The 21336-nt window shown below is 41.6% G+C and overlaps 1 protein-coding gene across 10 annotated transcripts in view; it reads right to left on the bottom strand.

The window, feature by feature from the left end:
- Positions 1–20778, bottom strand: part of MPPED2 (metallophosphoesterase domain containing 2) — a 203485-nt gene extending 182707 nt beyond the window's left edge. The window contains exons 1-2 of one of the 10 annotated variants that reach the window (XM_063671032.1): positions 20317–20778; positions 13615–13863 (exon numbers count right to left, since the gene is read on the bottom strand). In XM_063671032.1, the coding sequence (XP_063527102.1) occupies positions 13615–13742 (128 nt within the window). In that variant the 5' untranslated portion in view covers positions 13743–13863; positions 20317–20778. Of the gene's footprint in view, positions 1–13614; positions 13864–16301; positions 16614–17243; positions 17575–17806; positions 18097–19388; positions 20059–20139; positions 20161–20316 lie in introns of those variants that run through there. The other 9 variants (XM_063671034.1, XM_054438583.2, XM_054438581.2 and 6 more) reach the window with 9 other exon arrangements.
- Between the last annotated feature and the right edge of the window lie 558 nt (positions 20779–21336).

Here is a 21336-nt window from a genome sequence, read left to right as displayed (position 1 = left end):
ATTCATTCATTCATTAATTCATTCATTCAACAGGTGTTTACAGAGTCTCCAGAACATGCCTAGCATTGTGATAGGTGTTGTGAATACAGACAGCAAAAAATAAATAAAAAGAAAAAGATAAGGTCACTGCCCTCACAGAGCTTATATCCTAGTGGAAGACAGACATTTCACAAACAATTCAAGAATATATTTATGATAAGTGCAGCCAAAGGACAGTATCACTCACAGGTTCTGGGAGTATGTATAAGGGGACACTTAATTCAGAGAAAAGAACAGGGGCTCCCTAAAAAAGTGACAAAGCTAGAGAGAGAAAATAGTGTTTAGGGAAGAAGATTGTCAACATTCTTTTGTGACTCAAAGTTTATGGCCACGGATCAGCCTGTTGCTCTCTGGCACCTCTCAGTATCTCTCTACTTGAAAAAAAACAAAAAATACAGGAGGTGTGCCTAGAAGGCTGGACTTATAATGCATCTTTCCTTCAATGTCAGCAGTAAATCCAGACGGTTTTGAAGACCTTGGGAAAAATCTGGTGGACAGATCACCAAAGTTGGCACTACCTCTTGCCAAAAGTCTGGCTGGCACCAATGCACAGACCAAATTGGCCATAAAAACCTCACTGTAGTCTTGTTCCTCTCAAAGGAAATCATTTTGCGATCAACAATGAGGCTTACCCAGAGGCCAGTCTTAGGGGGAGGCCTAGAATTTTGAGCTTAACTCAATTGCACGGTTTAGGGCAAGAGTTTCATGTTTCAGATGTGCAGTCAAGTAATCTGATCCCATCAGAGTTTTAATGGCTCCTAAAAAATCCAAAGTGTTAAATCCTTTTTCCCAGCCTCCCTGAGAGCAATCAGGGGTGCTTTTTTCCAGCTCCCAATCTCCTCCTTCCAGTTCTTATTCTCATACTCAAACAGTTACTAAGTCACTAATTTAATACATTTACTACACGTCTTAATCCCAAAGTCTGATTATAATCTGTGTTCTAAAGTAGTGCCCAAGCACTTATCCTGTCCCCTTTGAAAAACACTGAGAGAGAAGACATACAAGGATAGTGAAAGTGGAATATTTAGAAATGGTGCTTTATTTCAGGGCCGACACTATTATCATGAACCCCTATAAACCTGAGAACATGTTTGCCCAAGCAAATTCCACAACTGCAGTAAAAGACACATCACTGAGAGTTACACTGTCTCAGGCAGCAGGCAAGGAGCTAAGTGTTTATTAAGTCTCTGCCCCTGGCTATCAGGTTAACAGAGACTCAATCCCTCCCTCCCTGTGTCTCCCTTGGGAGACAGCAAAACCCTAAAAACTTCTTCACAAGAATAAAACAGACATGCCAAACTTAAAGGCACGAAAAAAGTTATAGTGATGATGGACTATATATCGCTATTAAAACTGCAGAAGCTCATGTTAATGTTTTAGAGGCAATAAAGATACACAATATTATTAACAATAATAGCCACCATACATGGAGCATTTAGATACTGCACTAAGTGCTTTACTGGGCACTAAGCATTATCTTCTATAACCCTCACCATTACTTTTTGAAGCATATATGATTATGATCCCTGCAATAAAGATAAGACACTAGTAGTAGTTCTGGGTATACTTTTTTTTTTCTTTTTGGAACTTCTCAAATGACTTCATTTTTAAATACTTTAATTGTGCCCAGATTTCTGCTTAGCAACAGTCACTCTATTCTCAAATGCTCCCCTCTAAAATACAAACCTTCATTCTTTCCCTGTCTCTCTCTTTCATGTTCTTTTGTTTACTGCTTTATGAAGATATTAAGCTCAACCATGGTTCCTGCAGCCTGTGGTACAGCACCCTGCAAAACAGTGCTGTTTATAACATGGCACGACCCTTCCTACAGAGTGTGTGACGAGGACTAAAATCCACTAATGACTAGAAAGCTCATTTTAATTCTACACTTGACAAAATAAACACCTCATAAAGACAGGCAGGCAGAAGCTACTTCTCACTCTGGACTGCTTTGTCTTAATAATCTTTAAAAAGGAGGAAGTGGCTGAAGGGAACAGGCCCTAGCATACAAAAAACGCAATTATGGCATAAAGAGATTGGGATAAAAAGCAAAACCCCTTATTTAAAGTTAAATTATTTTTTCCCTCCAATGGGGGGTACCTGTCACTAATGGTCTGTATTAGACCACTGCTGAATTGCAAAGGTTCTTTCAGTGCAAATCCTGGCTACATTCGTGGGATCTCACTGAGCCCATCTGAAAAACCAGGGCACTTGATTTCCCTAAAACCAGCTCCCAAAAGGGCTCATTTTTTTTGTTTTCTTTTGTCCACAGAAAATGAAGCTCCACTTACATGTTGGAGGAAATATTTCAAAACATTCCCTTTTTTCTCAAAGTGCAGAATTTATGGTAACAGATAATTAACAACAAATGACAAACAATCTGAGCAGTAAAGGTCCCAGTTTGGTTGCCAAGATGATGGGATCAAATTCCAAGATAAACAGTGGAGCGTGCCGACAGCCATTAACATTGTGGTGGGGTCGAGATGATGAGATGCAAAACAGGGGAGCCATCCACCACCACCGAGGGGCACAACATGGAGCAAACAGACTCCCATGGGATTATTATTTCCCTTCTGAATTCTCAGGAGGGTCAGTTGCAAGAGGGGTTAGAACAGGACTCACACCACTGTACCAAACAGGATACCCAAGCCTTTCATGTATTTTACATGAAGAAAGCATTAGACTTTTTGGATTGCATTATGGAAGAATTAAGAATTAATATCCTTTAGGAGTCAATACCTCCTAGCCTGTTTTCTCTTTCCAAAGACTCACCCCTCCCCATTCTTCTCTCTAAGTTTATTGAGTCAAGATAGGTTTCAATGCTACCAGCTGTACCCAAAATGTATGGGTGAAGAACAAAGTGAAAACAAGTTAACCTGTAAAAGTCAGAATTCGAGCCCAACATGTGGTAAGTCTCCTAGATACTAACAGATGGCGAACCTTGGGAAATCACAACTTCAGATATTCTTACATTTCTCGAAAGCCAGTTCAGAGTTCACTATTTGTCAAATGATTTTTTAAAAAAATATTGAAATACAAGCCTAAAAGTTTTGAATTACCCCAAAAATCGTTCCTTCTCAGAGATCAACATAGGTCAAAGTATCAAAAATTGCTATCCTGATCCTTTCATATGCTAGATTCATTGGTATATTGAGTCGGCACGTGTACCCTAGAAAGCCAAGGTGCAATTTTGTCTCATCTCCCTGTTGACTGAAGTCTAGGGATGCTGACCTGCTGCCGGTGCTAAAGTCAAGCCCAAGGTCAGGACATCGTAACTGACAAGGAAGAGTTATGATCTCACAAATACATCTGCTATATATTCCCTCCTACTTTTTCCCTCTCTCCTTCACAAATATGCCCATTTCTCCTCTTCTTCCCTCTATAAAATTCATCTTCCCATTATATTCCCTGCCTACCTGCCTTGGGCTGTTCGAGATGCTATAACAAAATAGCATAGACTGGGTAGCTTATAAACAACATGCATTTATCTCTCACAATTCTGGAGACTGGGAAGTCCATGATCAAGGCAGATTCAGTGTCTGCTGATGACCCGATTCCCAGGTCATAGGCAGGCATCTTTTCACCGTAACCTCATATGAAAGAAGAACAAGGGGTTACTCTGGGGCCTCTTTTATAAGGGCTCCATCCTCATGAGAAAATCACCTCTGAAAGGCCCCACCTCCTAATACCATCACCTTGGGAGTTAGGATTTCAACATATGCATTCTGGAGGGGCACAAATATTCAAACCATAGCACTATCCAAGCAGAACCAGTATATAAAAGTCGTATCATTCTTAAACATAGAACGTATTAAATAAAAGGTGCTAAGAGCAATAGGTAAGATTTTATGATTAAAAAATAGAATACAGTTTGATAGGCTTTGGTGGTTATCTTTGAAGTCTCCAGGCAAAGCAAAATAAAACGAACTGGAGAAAAATTTTCCAAAACTCAGGACTTAAACAGAGCTAGTAAAATGCCTATGTCATGGAAGGCGGCTAACTCTTTCAGTAAATTAGGGAAACAGGCTGAGCTTGCTTGGCTGGCGGGAGACTTAATTTTTTTCTTGATTTCAGTTTAAAGTCTTTGTTCAAAACATATTTTAAACTAAGTGTACAAATATGTACAAGGTTTGAAACTTGGTCCTTGGCCCAAATACCTAAAGCCAAATATCACAAGTAAGCCACTTTTCTTAGCCAATCAGTATAAATGCCAAAAAAGCCCACAGCAAGACAGGAAAGGATATTTTTCCAATCCAAGAATTATCAAATCTTTGAGCTGGAAGGTTTCAGAGACAGTCTGTACAAAGAAATAAGTGAGTTTAAGTAGAGTCCATGTTTTGATGTAGAGTCCTGCAGTCTTTTAAGGACGCCACTACCAACAGAGGAACTTCAGTAATGGTCTAATTCTCACTTAGGATTTTAAAGCTCAATACTATCAAATGTGAAAAAGTTATCTGTTCCCTATATTCCATGGTGATGTTAGCTTTCTTTTTCTTTTTTTTTTTTTAAACTAGTTTCAACAGCTCTGAGGCTTAATAAAAACTTGCACAAAAATGTAAATCAACTAGAGAAGCTTATATTCTTGATTTGTGGTAAAGAAGAAAAAAATAAAAAAAATCTGCAAAAATGCATTTTCTTATTTGCATATATTTTGTCCCTTCTACAGGGACAGAAATTGAATAAAATCAATCTTCAAAGCAAAATAGAACAAAAATATGCAGACCCAAATACTGCAAGAGCCAATAAATCCAACAGAGTTTCCTCTTTGCAGAGTTAGTGTTTCCACACAGACAAAGCCTCTAAGTGTACTTTTTACATTAAAAAACAAAAAAAGAACAAAAAAAGAAGACTAACATGGTGGTCTGCAAAAGTGTGGCAGTTTTGTCCATACTGATATTGAAATAATAGCTACTTAAACATCTAGTTTCCAGTAAGCTATGAAACTCTAAAAGGGAAAAAGCATGGGAAGGAATGAGCTAAGGAAATACTGACAAAGAAGAAAAACAAACTGATGAATAGATCTTCCAAGACTCAGTAAGCTTCTCCTTTTTGGAAACAGTTCAGAATTATCTAGAGTTTGCTATACAGGATGCAGTAGATTTAGCAGCATTAGCTTTGTTTCTACATCTTAAAATCTCATCTTCATAAGCTTTGAAAGCTCAGAATTAAAATCGAGTATGTTGCAAACACAAACTACCTATTTCATTACAGCCTGTTTGGCTTGTCTTGCCACTTGAATAATTTTTACCAAAATATCCCCATGAAAGAAGTTTAGACAACAAAAATTGTATTTAGAGCAGGAGATAGATAGATTCAGTCTGTAAGGAGAGGAGATCTGATGGCTCCCAGTTGCAGGATATGTCTATGAATTGACTATGACTATGCTTTCTCTATGAGTCGTTCTTTATCCCTACAAATGTAGGTAACTTTCCAAACCCAAAATCCAGGTATAACATAGAAGATAAGATTTGTTTTATTTAATCAAAATTCCTTACCCTCTCAGAAAGTCAAGTAGCCAACAAATAAATAAATAAAAACCACTGTCCAGTTATGCAACATACAGCTAGGGTTCTAGGAACAAATACCTATGGACAAAAAGCAAATCTAATTTTAGATTGCTTCTTTAATGCTTGAGTGCAAACAAAGAAATGTACAGAATAGGAAAAAAGTCAGCTCTAAAATGAAGTCCAACTGTCACAGACCACAAGACGGGTGCCCTCAGGGAGTGCACAGGAAAAAGAACTTATTTTTAAGAATAAATGAGAGAAGAAAATAAAAATATCCAGTGTTTATATATAAAGTGCAAACTAAAAGGGCAATTCAGCATTTCTATGATGAATTTCAGATTGAGAACATTTTACAAATTATGGCCATGCTAATGTGCAGGACAGTGATGAATCTGTAATGAAAATAAGAAAGTGGCTTACCAAGAAAGAAGTGTATGTTTAGAATTTTTTTAAAATAGCAAATGCAGCCCAACTGTGTAACAAAATAAATTTCTACCTTGTTAGTAAATGCCATTTTACAGAGTCCCAGACATTCAGTCATTCATCCACTGATATGACTTTTCCTCTGTGTGACTGTTAGGGGTCATTTCTCCTCTCTCACCACCATATCCCAATGATGTCTCTATTATATTCTTTCCCTACAGAATATGACTAATGATGTGGGATTTGTGTTCTTAATTTTACATGGACAAATGTAAAGGTAAGGAATAGGAGAAATCCCAGACTGTTAAAATGGGAAGAGATGACGCTAAGACCATCAAGTCTATTGGCTGGTAAGGAACCTGAAATTCAGAGAGGCCCTACTTGTTAAATATCACAGAGCTGATTAGTGATCACGACAGGACTAGAATGCAGATTCCCTGAAACGCTGTCAAGAAGTCTATTACTATATACTCTTTTAGCTTCCCCAAATGGATTTGAAAATACAGTCATGAGCTGCATAATGACATTTTGGTCAATGACAGACCACATATATGAAGGTGGTACCATAAGATTACAATGGAGTTGAAAATTTTCTATCACCTAATGACATTAGCTGTCATAATGTCATTGTGGTGTAACTTATTACTCACGTGTTTATGGTGATACTGGTGTAAACAAACCTGCCCTGCCAGTGGTATAAAGTATAGCACATACAATTATGGATAGTACATCATTTTTGACAATGAAATAAATGACTCTATCATTGGTTTGCTTATTTGCTGTACTACACTTTTAGTTGTTATTTTAGAGTGTACTCCTTCTACTTATTAAAAAAACAAAAACAAAAACAAAGTTAACTAAAACCCTGGCTGCCTCAGGCAGGTCCTTCAGGAGGTACTCCAGAAGAAGGCATTGTCATCACAGGAGATAATAGCTCCATGCCTGTTACTGCTCCTGAAGACCTTCCAGTGGGACAAGATGTGCAGGTGGAAGGCAGTAATATGAATGATCCTGACCCTATGTAGGCCTAGGCTAATGTATGTTCATCTCTTAGTTTTATACACACACACACACACACACACACACACACATTTTTTTATTTCAATAGCTTTTGGGATACACGTGGTTTTTGGTTACATAGATAAATTGTATAGTGATGAAATCTGAGATTTTAGTGCACCCATCACCTGAGTAGTGTACACTGTATCCAATATGTAGTTTTTAAATCCTTCATTCCCTTCCCACCAGGTCTTAATTTTTAACAAAAAACTTAAAAAGCAAAAAAATAAAAATAAAAAAGTTTAGTACAAAAGCAGCTTATAGAATAAGAATATAAAGAAAATATTTTTGTACAGCTGTACAATGTATTTGTGTTTTAATCTGGCTTATAAAAGAGTCAACAAGTTTTAAAAAATTAAAAAGTGTATAAAGTAAAAAAGCTGCAGTAAGCTGAGTTTCTTACTTTATTGTTGAAGAAACAAAAATATTGTTTATAAATTTAGTGTAGACTGTTTATAAAGCCTACAGTAGTATTTAGTAATGTCCTAGGCCTTCACATTTACTCACCGCTGACTCACTGACTCACCCAGAGCAACTTCCAGTCCTATATGCCCCATTCATGTAAGTGCCCTATAGAGGTGGACCCTTTTTAATCTTTTATACTCTACCTTTCTTCTACCTTTTCTGTGTTTAGATATATTTAGATACACAATAGTTATTATTGTGTTACAATGGCCTACAGTATTCAGTACAGTAGGATGCTATATAGGTTTGTAGACTAGGAGCAATAGGCTATACCATATAGCCTAGGTTATACCATCTACGTTTGTGTAAATATACTCTATGATGTTTGCACAAAGACGAAATCGTCTAGAAGATGCATTTCTCAGAATGTATCCCTGTCATTAAGTGACACCATACTTCTTTAAAAATTTCCAATTAGTTATAAGACGACGAAGTAGGCAACACTGTTCTCATCTTCCCACACTTGAGCAAGTTGAGTTATACTGAACCAATGAACAGCCTTTGGCCTATTCCTTGATTGCAATAGAAAATAGAAAAAGGTGCTACCCAAGAAAGTGAGGACAAAAGAAAACAGAAGATTTGCATCAGGTCAAGACTTTAAAGCAAATATTACAGGCAAAGCATAAGGACTTGGAGACAAATTACATTTTTTATCAATTTAAAAAAGTTTTAATCATAAAAGTGTTACATACTTGTTATAAGAATAGTTCAAATTATATGAAAGTATAAGAAATACAAAGTAAAAGGTCCTTATCCAACACTCCCTCCTGCAAATTCAGTTCCAAATGTATTCCCTAAAAATCACCAGTAATGTTATTTATCCTTCCACACACTTTTATATAGTTATTTAGCCAAATGACACCTTTTCTATAACACTCTTCTGTAACATTGTTTTTGTACGTAAGCATATCTAATACAGAACTAAAACAAACATTTACTTCCTACCACATTCTTGAACTGAATAAGAATGAAATCTCAGATCAGATAAACAAAATCTTGTAATACTTTGGCATGAAATAATTACCCAGATACCCTAAAAGCTACAGATTTTTTTTTTAACTAGCGATGGCCAAGCAACACTGACAGATACTGCACAATACAAAATAAAAGAAGTTGGACTTGTCAGGTTTCATATAGCCAAGTAGTTTAGAAAGGAAAATGTTAACAACTTATTTCATACTCATCAGCTGGTAGACAATACCATAAATGTTATCATAAAATCTATTTATCAAGTGGTATCTTTTGGGCACTATATGTCATTATATATCATTTCATTTAATGCTCACAACCATATTAAAGGGTCATTAAACCTATTTTACAGATGAGAAGACAGGTTCAACAATTTTTCCATCGTCACCCAGCCATGCCAGTAACTGGCAGGATCAGTATTTGTATACAGATCGCTGATTTCAGACCACATTCTCAGCTACCATGTGTATACTGTCCTCATTCCCCAGCCCAAACTGTGCCTTTTGCACTCAATCCTGGTTAATTACAGTTAGCACTTGATGTTTCTGTTTTAACCACAGATAGAGATGGGAAGCTTAAGAAACTGACTGGGGTACAGAGAACCTAGGTCCAGCTCATGGGGAGGAAGGCCACCGTGATTCCACAGAGAGCAACCAGTCAGCACTCAGCTCACAAGATTCCATCCCCCCCTTGGGATGGCCACTCCCGTGGAGTAACTGGAGGTGGATGAGACACTCCTAGGCTGTTTATAATTTTGACAGGCACTAAACCAGGACACTTGCCAACCCTGACAAACCAAAATCCCACCTAGAAAAGTTTCCATGACTCTTTGTTGCTCATAGCTCCATGAAGAAGAAAGGACAAGATTAAGCAATGACTTTATTTATTCATTTGTATACACTCCACTGCTTTTCAAAATGAATTCGCAGTTTAAAATTAAAAACCCAGAATCAATGAAAAAATTATTAATGATAATAGCTAACATTTATTGAGCATAGACTATGTATGTATAAGCATTAACATGTAATACTGTTTCATCCTTCTATCCTCCACAGCCTTTTGAGATAGGCATTACTTTTATGATCCAGATCTTACAGATAGAAAAATAAAACATAAGGAAGTTAGAGTATGTATCCACAGTTGGCTATACAGCTAGTCAGTGGTGCAAGCAAATGTTAAACCCGGTAATCTGATTCCACAGGTGAAGCTGACCGCTATGCTACCCTGCCTCCACAGAACCAGGGTCAAAGAACAAGTGCAGAGTAAGATTCAAGGGGTGTTAACAACAGAAGGCGTAGACAAGGAAAGTGGCTAAAACTGAAAACAAAGCTTGATTTGAGCTCCCTAGTCGTCAATCCTTAAAGAAAAACATGAAGAATTAACCTGAGTAGGGTATCCTATTGTCCTATGGCATTCCAATAACACAGGGATTTCAATGCTAAAACTGAAATGGCTGGATACCCTGCTAATAAAGTTTTGTAACATTTGATTAGGCCTCAGATCATGAAACACATACAAAATCTTTATGGTGTTTTCAGACCTACATTGGCTCCTTCAGCACCTCCTCCCATCATCATTAGAAATACTAAATAATTTTTCTTATCATCCTGCTTGGGAAAGATGAAGGGGTTGTGGAAAAATGAAGCCCTGTTAATTGCTGGATTTCAATCATCACATCTATTAGTATGCTCAAGAGTCTGGGTAAGTGAGGCACACAAATTCTAGGTTAAATTTTGCTCTGCCAACTCCAGCTGTGCTTTAATTTTCTTTCCCAAGGTCATACAGGATTGCTTTCTAAAAAAAAAAAAAAACTTCCCTACATAACAAGCAGAGATTCAAGCCAGTCATTCTTAGAGAGCTTGGTGGTAATCTTGTCAGAACTCAGAGATGAAAACTAAACCAATGCTTCTTAAAGCTGTTTGAAACATCAGCTCTGAAATCAGCAATGAGCTTCATGAGGATGGGGACTGGGTCTTATTTATTTCTGTTTCCTTAATAGCATCGCCTTGCAAATAAACATTGTCTTAACTGCAATCTTAATCTTGGCAAGTTAGAGCTAAAAAGATCCTTAACCATCATTTGGTGCAAATGTTTACAGATGAGTAAACTGAGACTTGGAAAAGAAAATCTGTTAGTCACAAAGCTGAGCTGAGACTAATTGAATTAAATGGGAAGTGAGCTCTTCCTAATTAAGGTGAAAAACCCCAACTACCACCACAAGGCTGTAGAAAAGAAAGCAAGACATCATTAAAGGGATAGGGTTTTTAACTACAATCCAAGTGATCTGTCAGGGGTCTTCAGAAATCTCAAGTGTAAGTGAAAAAAGGAAGCAAATAATTTAACAATCCCATGCAAAATAAATGAGCAACTACGCAAGTGGAAAAGACAAAATATCTTTACCTTGGGGAGAGGAGCAAAGTTCTGCCATGACATGTTGAAATTTTCAGAAAAACTGAAGACATTTTAGATTAAATATTTTATAGATATTTTCTAGCCAATTAAAGTTTCTAATTAGACTAAGGCCAATTTTTGTTTCTTAACATAACAGAAATGTGACATGATTAAATCCAACCAAGATCCCTGACCACCTACCATAGGCCAGTCACTGTGTGAGGCCATCGGGCCTACAAAACAATGGCGTGTTCTCAAGCAAGAAAGAGTAAAGCCAGGGAAAAGGTAAGCCAGCCTCCTGACAACACGTACCATCATGAAAACATTCAAAATGTCAAGAACTAACAGAAAAATTCCAGTGAAAATCTCCAAGCATCAATCTATTCTCTCTATTCAATGCATAATCAAATCAATGGATCAATCCACCAGTGTTTTTGAGCACCTGTCACCTGCTCAGAAGGACAAGCCTTTCTTTAAGAAGTAAAAAATTAAAAGAATAAGAGACAGATAGGCAGATAGATAGATACAGATAGGTAGATAGGTAGGTAGGTAGACAGATAAACAGACAGATAGATTAAGAAAAAGAATAATGGAGGTGGTATAAAGTGTTGCCAAGTAACTTGGGCAGGCATGATCATTTTGGATTGGAAACGGATAGGTAGAAAAGGCTTAAGTGGAGGGACCTAAACTGGCTTTGAGGCATTTGATGAGCAGAGCGTAAATGTGTTACAGCTGTGAGAAACAGTGATGGCAATGGCACCAAGATGGAAGGGGCTAAGATGTGTTCAGATGACAGGGAGCCAAACTGTGTGGCTGAAGCAGAGGGTTCAGATGGGAAGCCCTCATTGGCGATAAAAGTGAAAAGGCACACTGGAACTAGCCTGTGGAAGAATCCTCTATTCCAACATCAGGAGTCTGGTGAAAGCACTACACAGCTGTCTAGGTGGCCCCATTTTCAAGCCATTTTTTTCAAAAGAGGTATAATTTGATCCTTCAAATTTGTTATGGCTAGATAAAAGCAGATCAACTTTAAAGTTACATGATTTTTAAAATATCTCTGTGCATTCACAGTTCGCCAGTGGAATCCTGAGGCCAAAAACAAGTGAGCAGATGTCTGCAGACTTGAGAACTAAGCTGAGGTTCCCCAGCAGTCATTTTCCAAGGAACCTGGGCAAAACACACTTTGTTTTGCTTGAATGGAAACAGCATCTACAAAGTTCCTTGTAGTTCTTTAATACAAAAACATAACACCAGCAAAACAGAACTGAAGCTATTCTGAAGTATGGCTTACACAAATATTGTAGCATATTTGAAGAAAAACAAGTAAATAGAAACAGTATAATAAAAAGAATATTTGAATTAAACATATATTTATTGTTCAGAAAAGCTATTTTAACAAAGAAAAACTTTATCCATTTTTCCTTAAAATCATGTTAGCGAACCTTCATAATCATGAATATATTCTCATTTAAAGAACGTATAAAGTTCCTTCAAATAGTTTAGCCGTAACCACTTACAAGGATTGTCTTTTCCTTTTTTTTTTTGGTCACTCAAGCATGCTGCTTTAAAACGGCTGCTTTGCAGAAATCTCATCATAGGTAACTGACTCGCTCTCCAGAATATACTTGCAAAGCAACATCCTAGTATTTACACCAATATCCAGGCAGTCAATGGAAAGACCCTTTTGTTTGGTTAGCGTTTGTAAATTCCGGGGTGGGGGTGTGTGTGTATTTAGGGTGTCCTACTATTTTTTTTAAATGCTCATGTAAAACAATTACTAAAAAAAGAGCTTGTGACTTGGACATGCCCCGAGTTCAATTCTTCCAGGAGTGGTAAAAACAGTCAACAGAGCCCTAACCTCCTTTCTATCTTGACTATACAATAGTTTTCAAAGAGGTTTAGTCCTACTAGGAAAGACTCATGTTAGACATTGGAAGGGTCTCATAGAGAATGAGCACCAGGCCTTGAATAAACAAGAGAGATGGTGACCTTTTGCTCCCTTCTGCTGAAAGCCCAGCACATCCTGTAGCAGAGGACCAGAAAAAAGTTGATGTGCAACCAGGTGCTGCGAAATCCTTGCCTCTGGGTTTCTGCCACACTTTGTTCCTTAAACAGTTTAAACCTCAACATGACTTAAAGAATATTAGGGAGTGAGAAAAAAGTACAATTCCTGGAACCAACTGTTCCACTGTCCCTTATTCCTTTGTTCCCCATATTGTTTGAGTCCTGTAGCATGCAGCACACGTTTCACTAGCAACAGGCAAGACAATGGATCTAGCAGTAGCTGGACAATTAGTCCCAATTAGGCCTATTTCCCAGCTGAATGTAAAGGCCTAGTGGGGTGAGGTGTGGGAAAAAAAAAACTACAGAAATTTTAAAGAAATATTTCAGAATGGAGGCAAGCAATACAATGTAAAGCAAATTGAACTAGGGGTCAGGAGTCTCAGGCAAATTCACTGTGTGGCATTGCAAATACTTTAACCTCTCTGTTCTTTTCTATAAATAGGGGCAACCAACCACCAGCCCTCAGAGGCTCTGAAAATCTAATTTCAATTGTGGTTGAAAGTGCTCTGAAAATTTGAAATGTTACACAGATGTATGGGATTCCTCCTGAGCTGTATTTGAAACCACAGATATCCATCTGATTTGTAAATCATTTACCTTTTAGTCTCCCTAGCAGAAGTTAATAGTGAATGCTTTTCTTTTTTTTCTTTCTATTTTCTTGATTGCTAATTTTGTTAAGTTCATGAGCGATACTTACATATGTACATGTGGAGGCTGGAATCTGCTCTGGTTGATGTTGTAGTGCGTGAATGCCTGGGTGGGGTTTGAGCTGTACTCATCCACCGTTATGGTAACTTTGCCTTGAGAAGGAATCCCATGTGCCATCCTTCCTCCCTATAGGCATGAGCAATTCACAACTTTACAGAGCAAAAGATGAAAGCAGGCATGGTGCGTTTCAGCCAACCTCTGAATCCAAGGATCTACTCATCAATACCGCTGTGCATTTCTGAAAGAAAAAAAAAATATGTATATAAAATGAGAACAAAGAGAAAGAGGGTGTTCTAAGAGACATAAATTTAACATCTAGACATGAAACTAATTCAGGGAAAATCTGAATATGTGTTGTTGGCTCGTGGATACAACTGTTCCCAACTCTCTTCCCTTCATGCACTTCAAAGTGGATATTACACTCTATACATCATTGCTGGGTGCTAGCAAATCATCTCAATGGAGTTCAAACTAAGATTTCCTCTTTAATTATCATTATGGCACTTAGCGTGAATTACGGAAGGGGCATATCCACAGTTGCCATGGCATCTGTCTATACATGGTTTGTGCTCGAAGTGAAGAATCTTCCAAACCTTCCCTGCTAATTGGAATGTTTGGTCTTTACAAAGTTGGTGTCACATAATCATTTGAAAGCTCCATGTTTAAAACAGCTATATAACACAATGACAGATAAGAATTTAAAATGTGCTTATAACAAATACATGTGTATTACTATAACATGCACATAATAACCACACATTACACATATTTTTTTCTTTCACAAGCAGCTCCCAAAATGCATAGGTAGGCAATGCTTGGCATTCCTCATCGGCCCAGAACCTTATGGTAAGGCAAATCCTTCTTGTTAAATGTAGTGTCATTTCTTTCAACACTCCAGTCACTCAGGGGAAAACCAAACACCTCCAGGTCTGGACCACCACTTTGAATGCATTCATTACCTCCCTTCTTCAAGACCCGATGGAGCGGTAAAGAAGGGCGGCCATTACATCTGCCACCTCATTCTTGGTGCAACATAATTCTCAGTAGTTGGTTTCATTTTTTAAAATTTCTGTTAGTTCTGATTTTTTCATAAATGTCAATATATTATTTGCTGCACTGGGTTGAGAAATGAAGATGTCTATTTTTATGGTAGGTGTGCAAAGGCTGAGGGAAACAAATTCTCATGTCCAAGTTGTTGCAATTGATCAGTGCGGTAGAGAAGAAGCCGTAGTACACTCCGTGGGTAACCCTTAGGTAACCCATGCTCTTACTTTAAGTGCACCACGTCAGAATAGGTTTGCCATGTGCACCATTAAGCTCTGAGAATCTTATCTGCTATTTCAAATAAAAATATTTAGAATAATAAGATTAGATTTAAAATTGGCATGAAACACCTTAAATATCGAGCAAAAGGCAGATGGCCTGCCATAGGCCATTTATTTTATTATTTTACAACCCGGGGCTTGTGTAGTCCCCCATATGCTAGCTGGGCTAAGAAATTCCAGAGTGTTCTACTCAAATCATTGCCTTCTTCATATTAGCAAAGCAAGCTAAATAACACCCACCTTGCCTGCCTTCCTAATGTCAAGTGCACTGCCAAGAGATGAATCCCCGTGCCCTGGCATTTTAAACAAAGGGTCACTTTGGGTTCTCTTTCTTTTTCCTGACTTCACGGGAGGTATGAGTCTTTTAAGCGCCAGATGATAGACAACCAGGCCAGTAGGATTAACTAAATTAAAATCTTTCCCTGCTCCTCTGATGTAAGATATCTATAAGAACTGCTTACAAATCATAATGTAGCAGTTTTCATACCAAGTTTGCAGCTGTTTCCTTAATTTCCCCCACAATTATATTTTACTGTTATTTTGCATAACCGTAAAACACAACACCTGCTTCAAATTGCAGTCCTGTTCTAAGTACTGTAATTCTCTTTTGAGACACAAAGTACCGAGACACTACTGAAGCGCAAAACTGCATAATTGCGTCGCGCTGAAAAGTAAATACAAATGAAAACATCTTCCTGTTATAGAAATGACTGTCATTAAAAAGAATGTTAGCCATCAAAGCACAGAGGGGGAAAAATTCACATTTTCAGACTGTGAGAACTTAGTGTTTGCATAAATTAGACAGTGGTGTAAAAATTACTTGACAATTCTTATGTTCATTCTTCCATCAATGTCTATTGTGTGAAATATTGAACATTAAGAAGCAAAGGAAATCAAATTCATGTCTAGACCGCTGTGACCTCTGAATAACAATCTCTGCACCCAGCACTAGAAAGATTTTAAATGTTTCTGGAGTAAATGCACTAATTAAACCAAGCAAATGTGGCCTAGAAATAAAATATACATACCTAATATTTAAACATCTATGCAATGACTTGTAGCAGTTAGCATGATACCCACCCAAGTTCTACTATTTGAAGCTAAGAAGAGACAGAACTTAGCAGCTGATCAATTTGCACTTCTACATGGTCTGCTTGATCCTAATGTCATCCTTCTCTATCACTGAACATCTATGCCTCTTTGCACCTTTGCCCCAGTAAGACAAATAGAACATCTTTTCATCAGCAAGCACAGGCCCCTGTAACTCTGAAAGGCTAAATGGGTGGCTGGCACCTCATTTGAATTCATCTTTGCCATGTTCCCTTTCAAATGTTTTATCGAAACAGTGCACCTGCAGCGTCTATCTTCTTTAATCTGGAGTCCTTTGAAGAAAATGTCAGACTGAGGCAGAGAGCTTCAAAACTTTCACAGCACCTTTACAGACAAGTCAAGAAAAGGCTTATTTTTTAAAATGCTATGTCCATCCCCACCCGTATCTCAAAATGAACACATCCTAAGAATTTTAAACACAAACACCTGGAAAACACTTTTTTTTTTTTTTTTTTTGGTAAACTCTCAGAGATAAGGGACAATGGACAAAACCACTTCCTATAACCTGAGAAATTTGTAGAGAGCTTGAAACAAGACAGAAGGATACACTGCTTACAACTATCAAGAAGATGTATATTTAGGCAGTAAAACCTTCCAAATGATCAGATTTTGGTGCATCTCACCCTCTTCACACTTACTTTAACTTTTTACACACAATATTTAAAGACAGCACTATTCTTTTCATAAATTTTCATTTTATACTTCAACACACTTGCTCCACAAAACAAAGGAAGCCAGAACGAAATATTAAGAAGCCGAAAGAAAAATCTAAAAGGGACTGACACTGCCAAACATTCATGCTGGTGCTAGTTTGATTTTTCTCTTTAAAAAGAAAATCATGTGAGTACATTTTGCATTTCCTAGACAGCAATCACTTCTGTCCTTTAAGCTGTACAACTAACAATATTCTTTTCCAGGAATCTAGTTGGAAAACCTTTTAAAGTCGGCTGGCAATGAAGGGATTAAAAGCTGAGGAATTAAATAACTGTCTCCACCTCCTAGACACCAGAAGTCCAATTTACCAAAACTTTCAAAGCAACAATTCATGACCTCTCTATCCCTGCACTGCCCAGCACAGCCTATGAGAAAAGAGCCCGCGGTTTTCTCGTTTCAACAAGGATGCTCATTTTAATCACTTGCCCCAAGATCTCCAGACGGAGCCTGGCGGGACTTTGGAACTTGCCTGCTCCAAATCCGCCAAATTTCGCTCTCTCCTCCCTCTGCCGCGCCGATCCAGTGCGTTCTTAACTCACGCCCCTATTCTTTTATGCCCACTTCCAGTTACTCATCCCTGTATCTGGGAGCGATGCCCACACGCCTTCCCGGCGGGCTTCTCCGCCAGGTTTTTTTTGGGGGAGGCTGACATAAAGTTCCACGTGCTTCTGTCCACCGAGCGCCCTCCCTCCCACCGCACTTACACCTGAACTTGTCTCCAGCACTGCGGACACCCGGGTGACACATTCTTTCGGAGAGGGAGGGCAAGACTTTTCTCCGGAGCCTCTGGCAACTCGTGGAGTCTATATAAGGTGGGGCGGTGGGGGGCGCGGAATTCTCTACTTTGGATTGGTTTGTTTGTTTTAAATCTAGGGTGGTGGGCAGTTGCGCGGGGAGGGGTGGGGGGTGCTTTATCAACTACACACACACACACACACGCACCACACACACACTCGCCCTGCCCTTCTAGGCTCACGGCTGGCTCTTCCCGGCTACAACTTCCCCTTCCTTCCTGGAACACCAGCGCCTTACTCCCTCAGTGCCCCGTTGCCACCTCCGTCACCTCCTCGGCCGCCGTTCCTGCTGGCACTGCTGGCGCTAGCGCTGGCGGCCCCGGGCTCCGCTGGACGCCTATCTTTTTTCTCTCGCTCTTCCCTAGCTCTGGATTGATTGATGACCACCGGCGGCCAATGGCTCTGACACCACGCCATCCTCGGTCGGGCATCACAGCCCCACGTCCCCGACGTCAGCCTCCCGGGCGCGTTGGCATCCCCGAACCCACAGCGCTGAGCCCGAGCCCGGGGCCGCCGCCTCCTCCCTGCTCTACGCCTGGGCGCTGCCAGGTTCCTTCCCCGGAACGGCGGAGAAAGGAAGGGAGGGAGCCAGCGAGCGTTGGAAGGGGGTGTGGAGGCCACGGGATCTCCCCCTCTTTTGAAATCTTTTTTCACTTAAACTTTTGCTTGTTTTACCCCCCGACCTGTTTGTGTTTGTTTGCAGCATCTCAAATCAATTATACATTTTTCATGACCCGCATTTGCACTTAATTTGGGGTGTGTGTGTGAGAGGGGGGTGGTGATGTACTATTATAAATCAACTTCACTGGGGCATCCTTAATTTATTTTCTTGCTGACGGATTCCAACCGGCTCCTGAGCCTCTAGAAAAATGCCCCCTTCACCTCCTAGGCCGCAAAACCCCGGAATTCAAACGCTTTACAAAGATAACCTTGTTATACGCAAATAGCAAAGAAACTCCTGCCTCTGTAGAGAAGAAATCCGGCGGCAACGGTTACTTTTCCTCGGTACTCGTCCCCCGTCGCCTAACCCCGACCCCAGCTTGGGTCGCCGGGTCGCTCCGCAGGCTGCGAGCGCGGAGACCCAGGCAGCGGCGGAGAGTGAGGTTGGGGCGCGGGGACGGGGTGAGAAAGAGCCCCGAGCGAGAGTGGCGCGCGCGGGCGGCCCCGGGGGCGGCCGCGGGGCGCAGCCGGAGCACAAAGCTGCGCGGCGCCTTCCCCCCGTCACTGCACCTGGCCTCGGGCCGCCGCGGGAGCCCGGGGATCGGGCCAACACAATGCACCCGGGCCTAGGCCGGGGCGGCTCGAACACATCACCCCGGGACTTTCTAGTAAACAGCTCGCTGAGCCCTCGTCCCCACCCCCATCCCCGCCGCCCGGCTTTCGCCGCAGCTTCTCGCCGATACCCCCTCCTCTCCTCCTAAGAAATCCCGGCGCAGGAGGCGGCGAAGAGGTGGGGACCCCCCAGAGGTCGGGGGACTGATGGCTGGAGGGGGTGGAGGAGAAGAGAAGAGGCGCAGAATGGGGAGTCGGAGGGAAGACACCTCCTAAAAAAGAATTTGCTTTCGCTCAGGGGTCGAAAATCAGCCCTCCCCGGGCGCCGAATTGCCCGGGAGGCGCCCGCTCGTGCGGATGTCAGGGGCACCAGGGCAGCCCGGGTCCGCAGCCTCCGAGCCCCTCGCACGCGCCTCTGACAAGGCACCTCTCACCCGGGCTCCGCTTTGTGTGTGCATTTTTTTCCCTTCCTCTCGTGCTCGGCACCGGGCTCCCGGCCGCCTCCTCCCCCTCCCCCGCCCTCCGCCTCCCTTCCCGGGGCGGATTACCTTTCCCGGGCTGCGCTCCGGGTCCCAGGGATGCCTTCAGCGCCCGGCGAGCAGGCGATCCATAGCCGAGCGGCCCGAGCCGGCTGGAGGAGCGCTGGGGGCGCGCGGGGGCGGCGAGGGGCGCGGGCGGGCCAGAACCTTCGACCCCGGAGGTCCCGCCGCAGGCTGGGGCTGGGGGCCAGGGGGCGCGGCGCTAGAGGGAGGCGGGGGGAGAAAGGACCCGAGCAGCCTCGATCTGGGGAGAGAGCGAGCGAGGGGGCGAGGAGAGGGAGCGAGGGCGCGGCGAGCCGGAGGGAGCGCGAGCGGTGCAGTGACAGGGACTGCCACTGGGGTCAAAGGAGCACAGCTCCAGGAAGCAGGGCGGCCGAGGCGCCGCTCCGTGCGCGCTCCCCGGCGGGACCCCGCGCCCCTGCACGCCCCTCCTGCAGTCCCTGCCCACTCGGACCCCCACCGGTGCCCCAAAGCCCCAGGGTTTCGAGAGGAGGAGGGAGCGGAGGGCGAGGCCCGGCAGCCTGCTGGTGCTCCCGGGTCAAGCAGGCGGCAGGAAGCTGAGCTGCAAGTTCATCATCATGAGTGTGATCTGCGTAAAAAATGATAGGGGAAGGAAGGCGGGCTACGGTGCCCCAGGAAAAGAAGGGAGCCTTCTCCCAAATGGTGTTCTTCTGCAAAGAGAACACCCAGCTCCCCCCCACCCACCGACCTGCCAGGCTCTGTCAGGAGTCCTGGCACCGTTCCAGGACGCAGGGCTCACCGCGGGGGTAAGGGGAGCGGCTGGGACACTTCGCTCAGACCTAGGAAGGCGACCCTATAGGTTCCCTCCCATCTGCTGATCTGAGGCTTTCCTGGGGGAGAGCTGTGCTCCTTTTCCCCCAAGCCTTTCAACACGCCAGATACACACACACACACACACACACACTCACACACTCACCTCTTTCTCTCTGCAATGTTGCTGAGAAAGAAAAGGCCAACCCAGCTGATCATTTTTTTCACCTCCATGAATTAAGGCAGATTCAGGACAGGAAGGTGAGGAGAGGCAAAGACTCTAATTGTTTCCATTTTCGTCTTTTGGATAAAATTTTCCCCAAAAGATAAGCATGTCAAAAGCATTTTAAAAATCAAAGTTAGTCCAGTTTTGTCTGCTACTTTGGAAAATGGAAGAAAAGGTTTTCAGAATTTTATACAAACAACACAAGGAAAGGAAATGCCGCTGAAATGCTGGAAGACAGAAAACAAGGGAGAGAAGGCTTTTAGAAAACTTGGTTGGCAGGGTTGTCTGTGAAAGATGAGGTGGCCCTGTGATGTTATGCCATTGTCATTGCTGAAAGATTGGGACAGCAACCAGATCTAATTCCTTTCTAGGAGTCAGACTGAAAGATCTGTGCATTCTCCAAAGGGAAATCTAATGTATATATGTGTGAGAGAGAGAAGTGTGCTAAGTATACTATGTGACAACTGACTAGACATCCTGGCTGAAATTATACCTCCTAAAAATAAAAAGGAGCCATTGCAACCTGGTCTGTGGCCTCTGTGCTGAGACTAATTGGTTTCCAGGGTCTGGGGAGGAAGGGAGAGAGGCTTTGTAGGAGCCCCTGTAAAAAAAGATCAAACGGAATTCACTTAAAAATATTTCCCTTTTACAATGGGCTTTCCTGGCACTTGAATTTTAAGTAACCCATCTCTTATGCCTAGGCTGAAATGAAAAGGGAAATGGTCTTACTAATGTATTTATTTTATTTTACAGCATGCCCAGAGTGTCAGTGCTTGTCAAATGTGCTGGGGTGGAAAGGACAGTGTCTTTCCTTGCCCAGCACAAATCAGAACAAGTGACATTGACATTAAAGGATACCAAAGATGGGGGCATAGGGGCACCTTTAAATTTTGTTTTCTTTTGTTTTCTAGCCCATCAGTGAACACTGACTAGAATCATGTTTTTGAAGAAATGCTTGGT

The sequence above is a fragment of the Pongo pygmaeus genome, chromosome 9 (assembly GCF_028885625.2).
Source record: "Pongo pygmaeus isolate AG05252 chromosome 9, NHGRI_mPonPyg2-v2.0_pri, whole genome shotgun sequence".
NCBI lineage: Eukaryota > Metazoa > Chordata > Mammalia > Primates > Hominidae > Pongo > Pongo pygmaeus.
The sequence above is the reverse complement of the archived record's forward strand: the minus strand, read 5'-3'. Positions and strand labels throughout refer to the sequence as shown.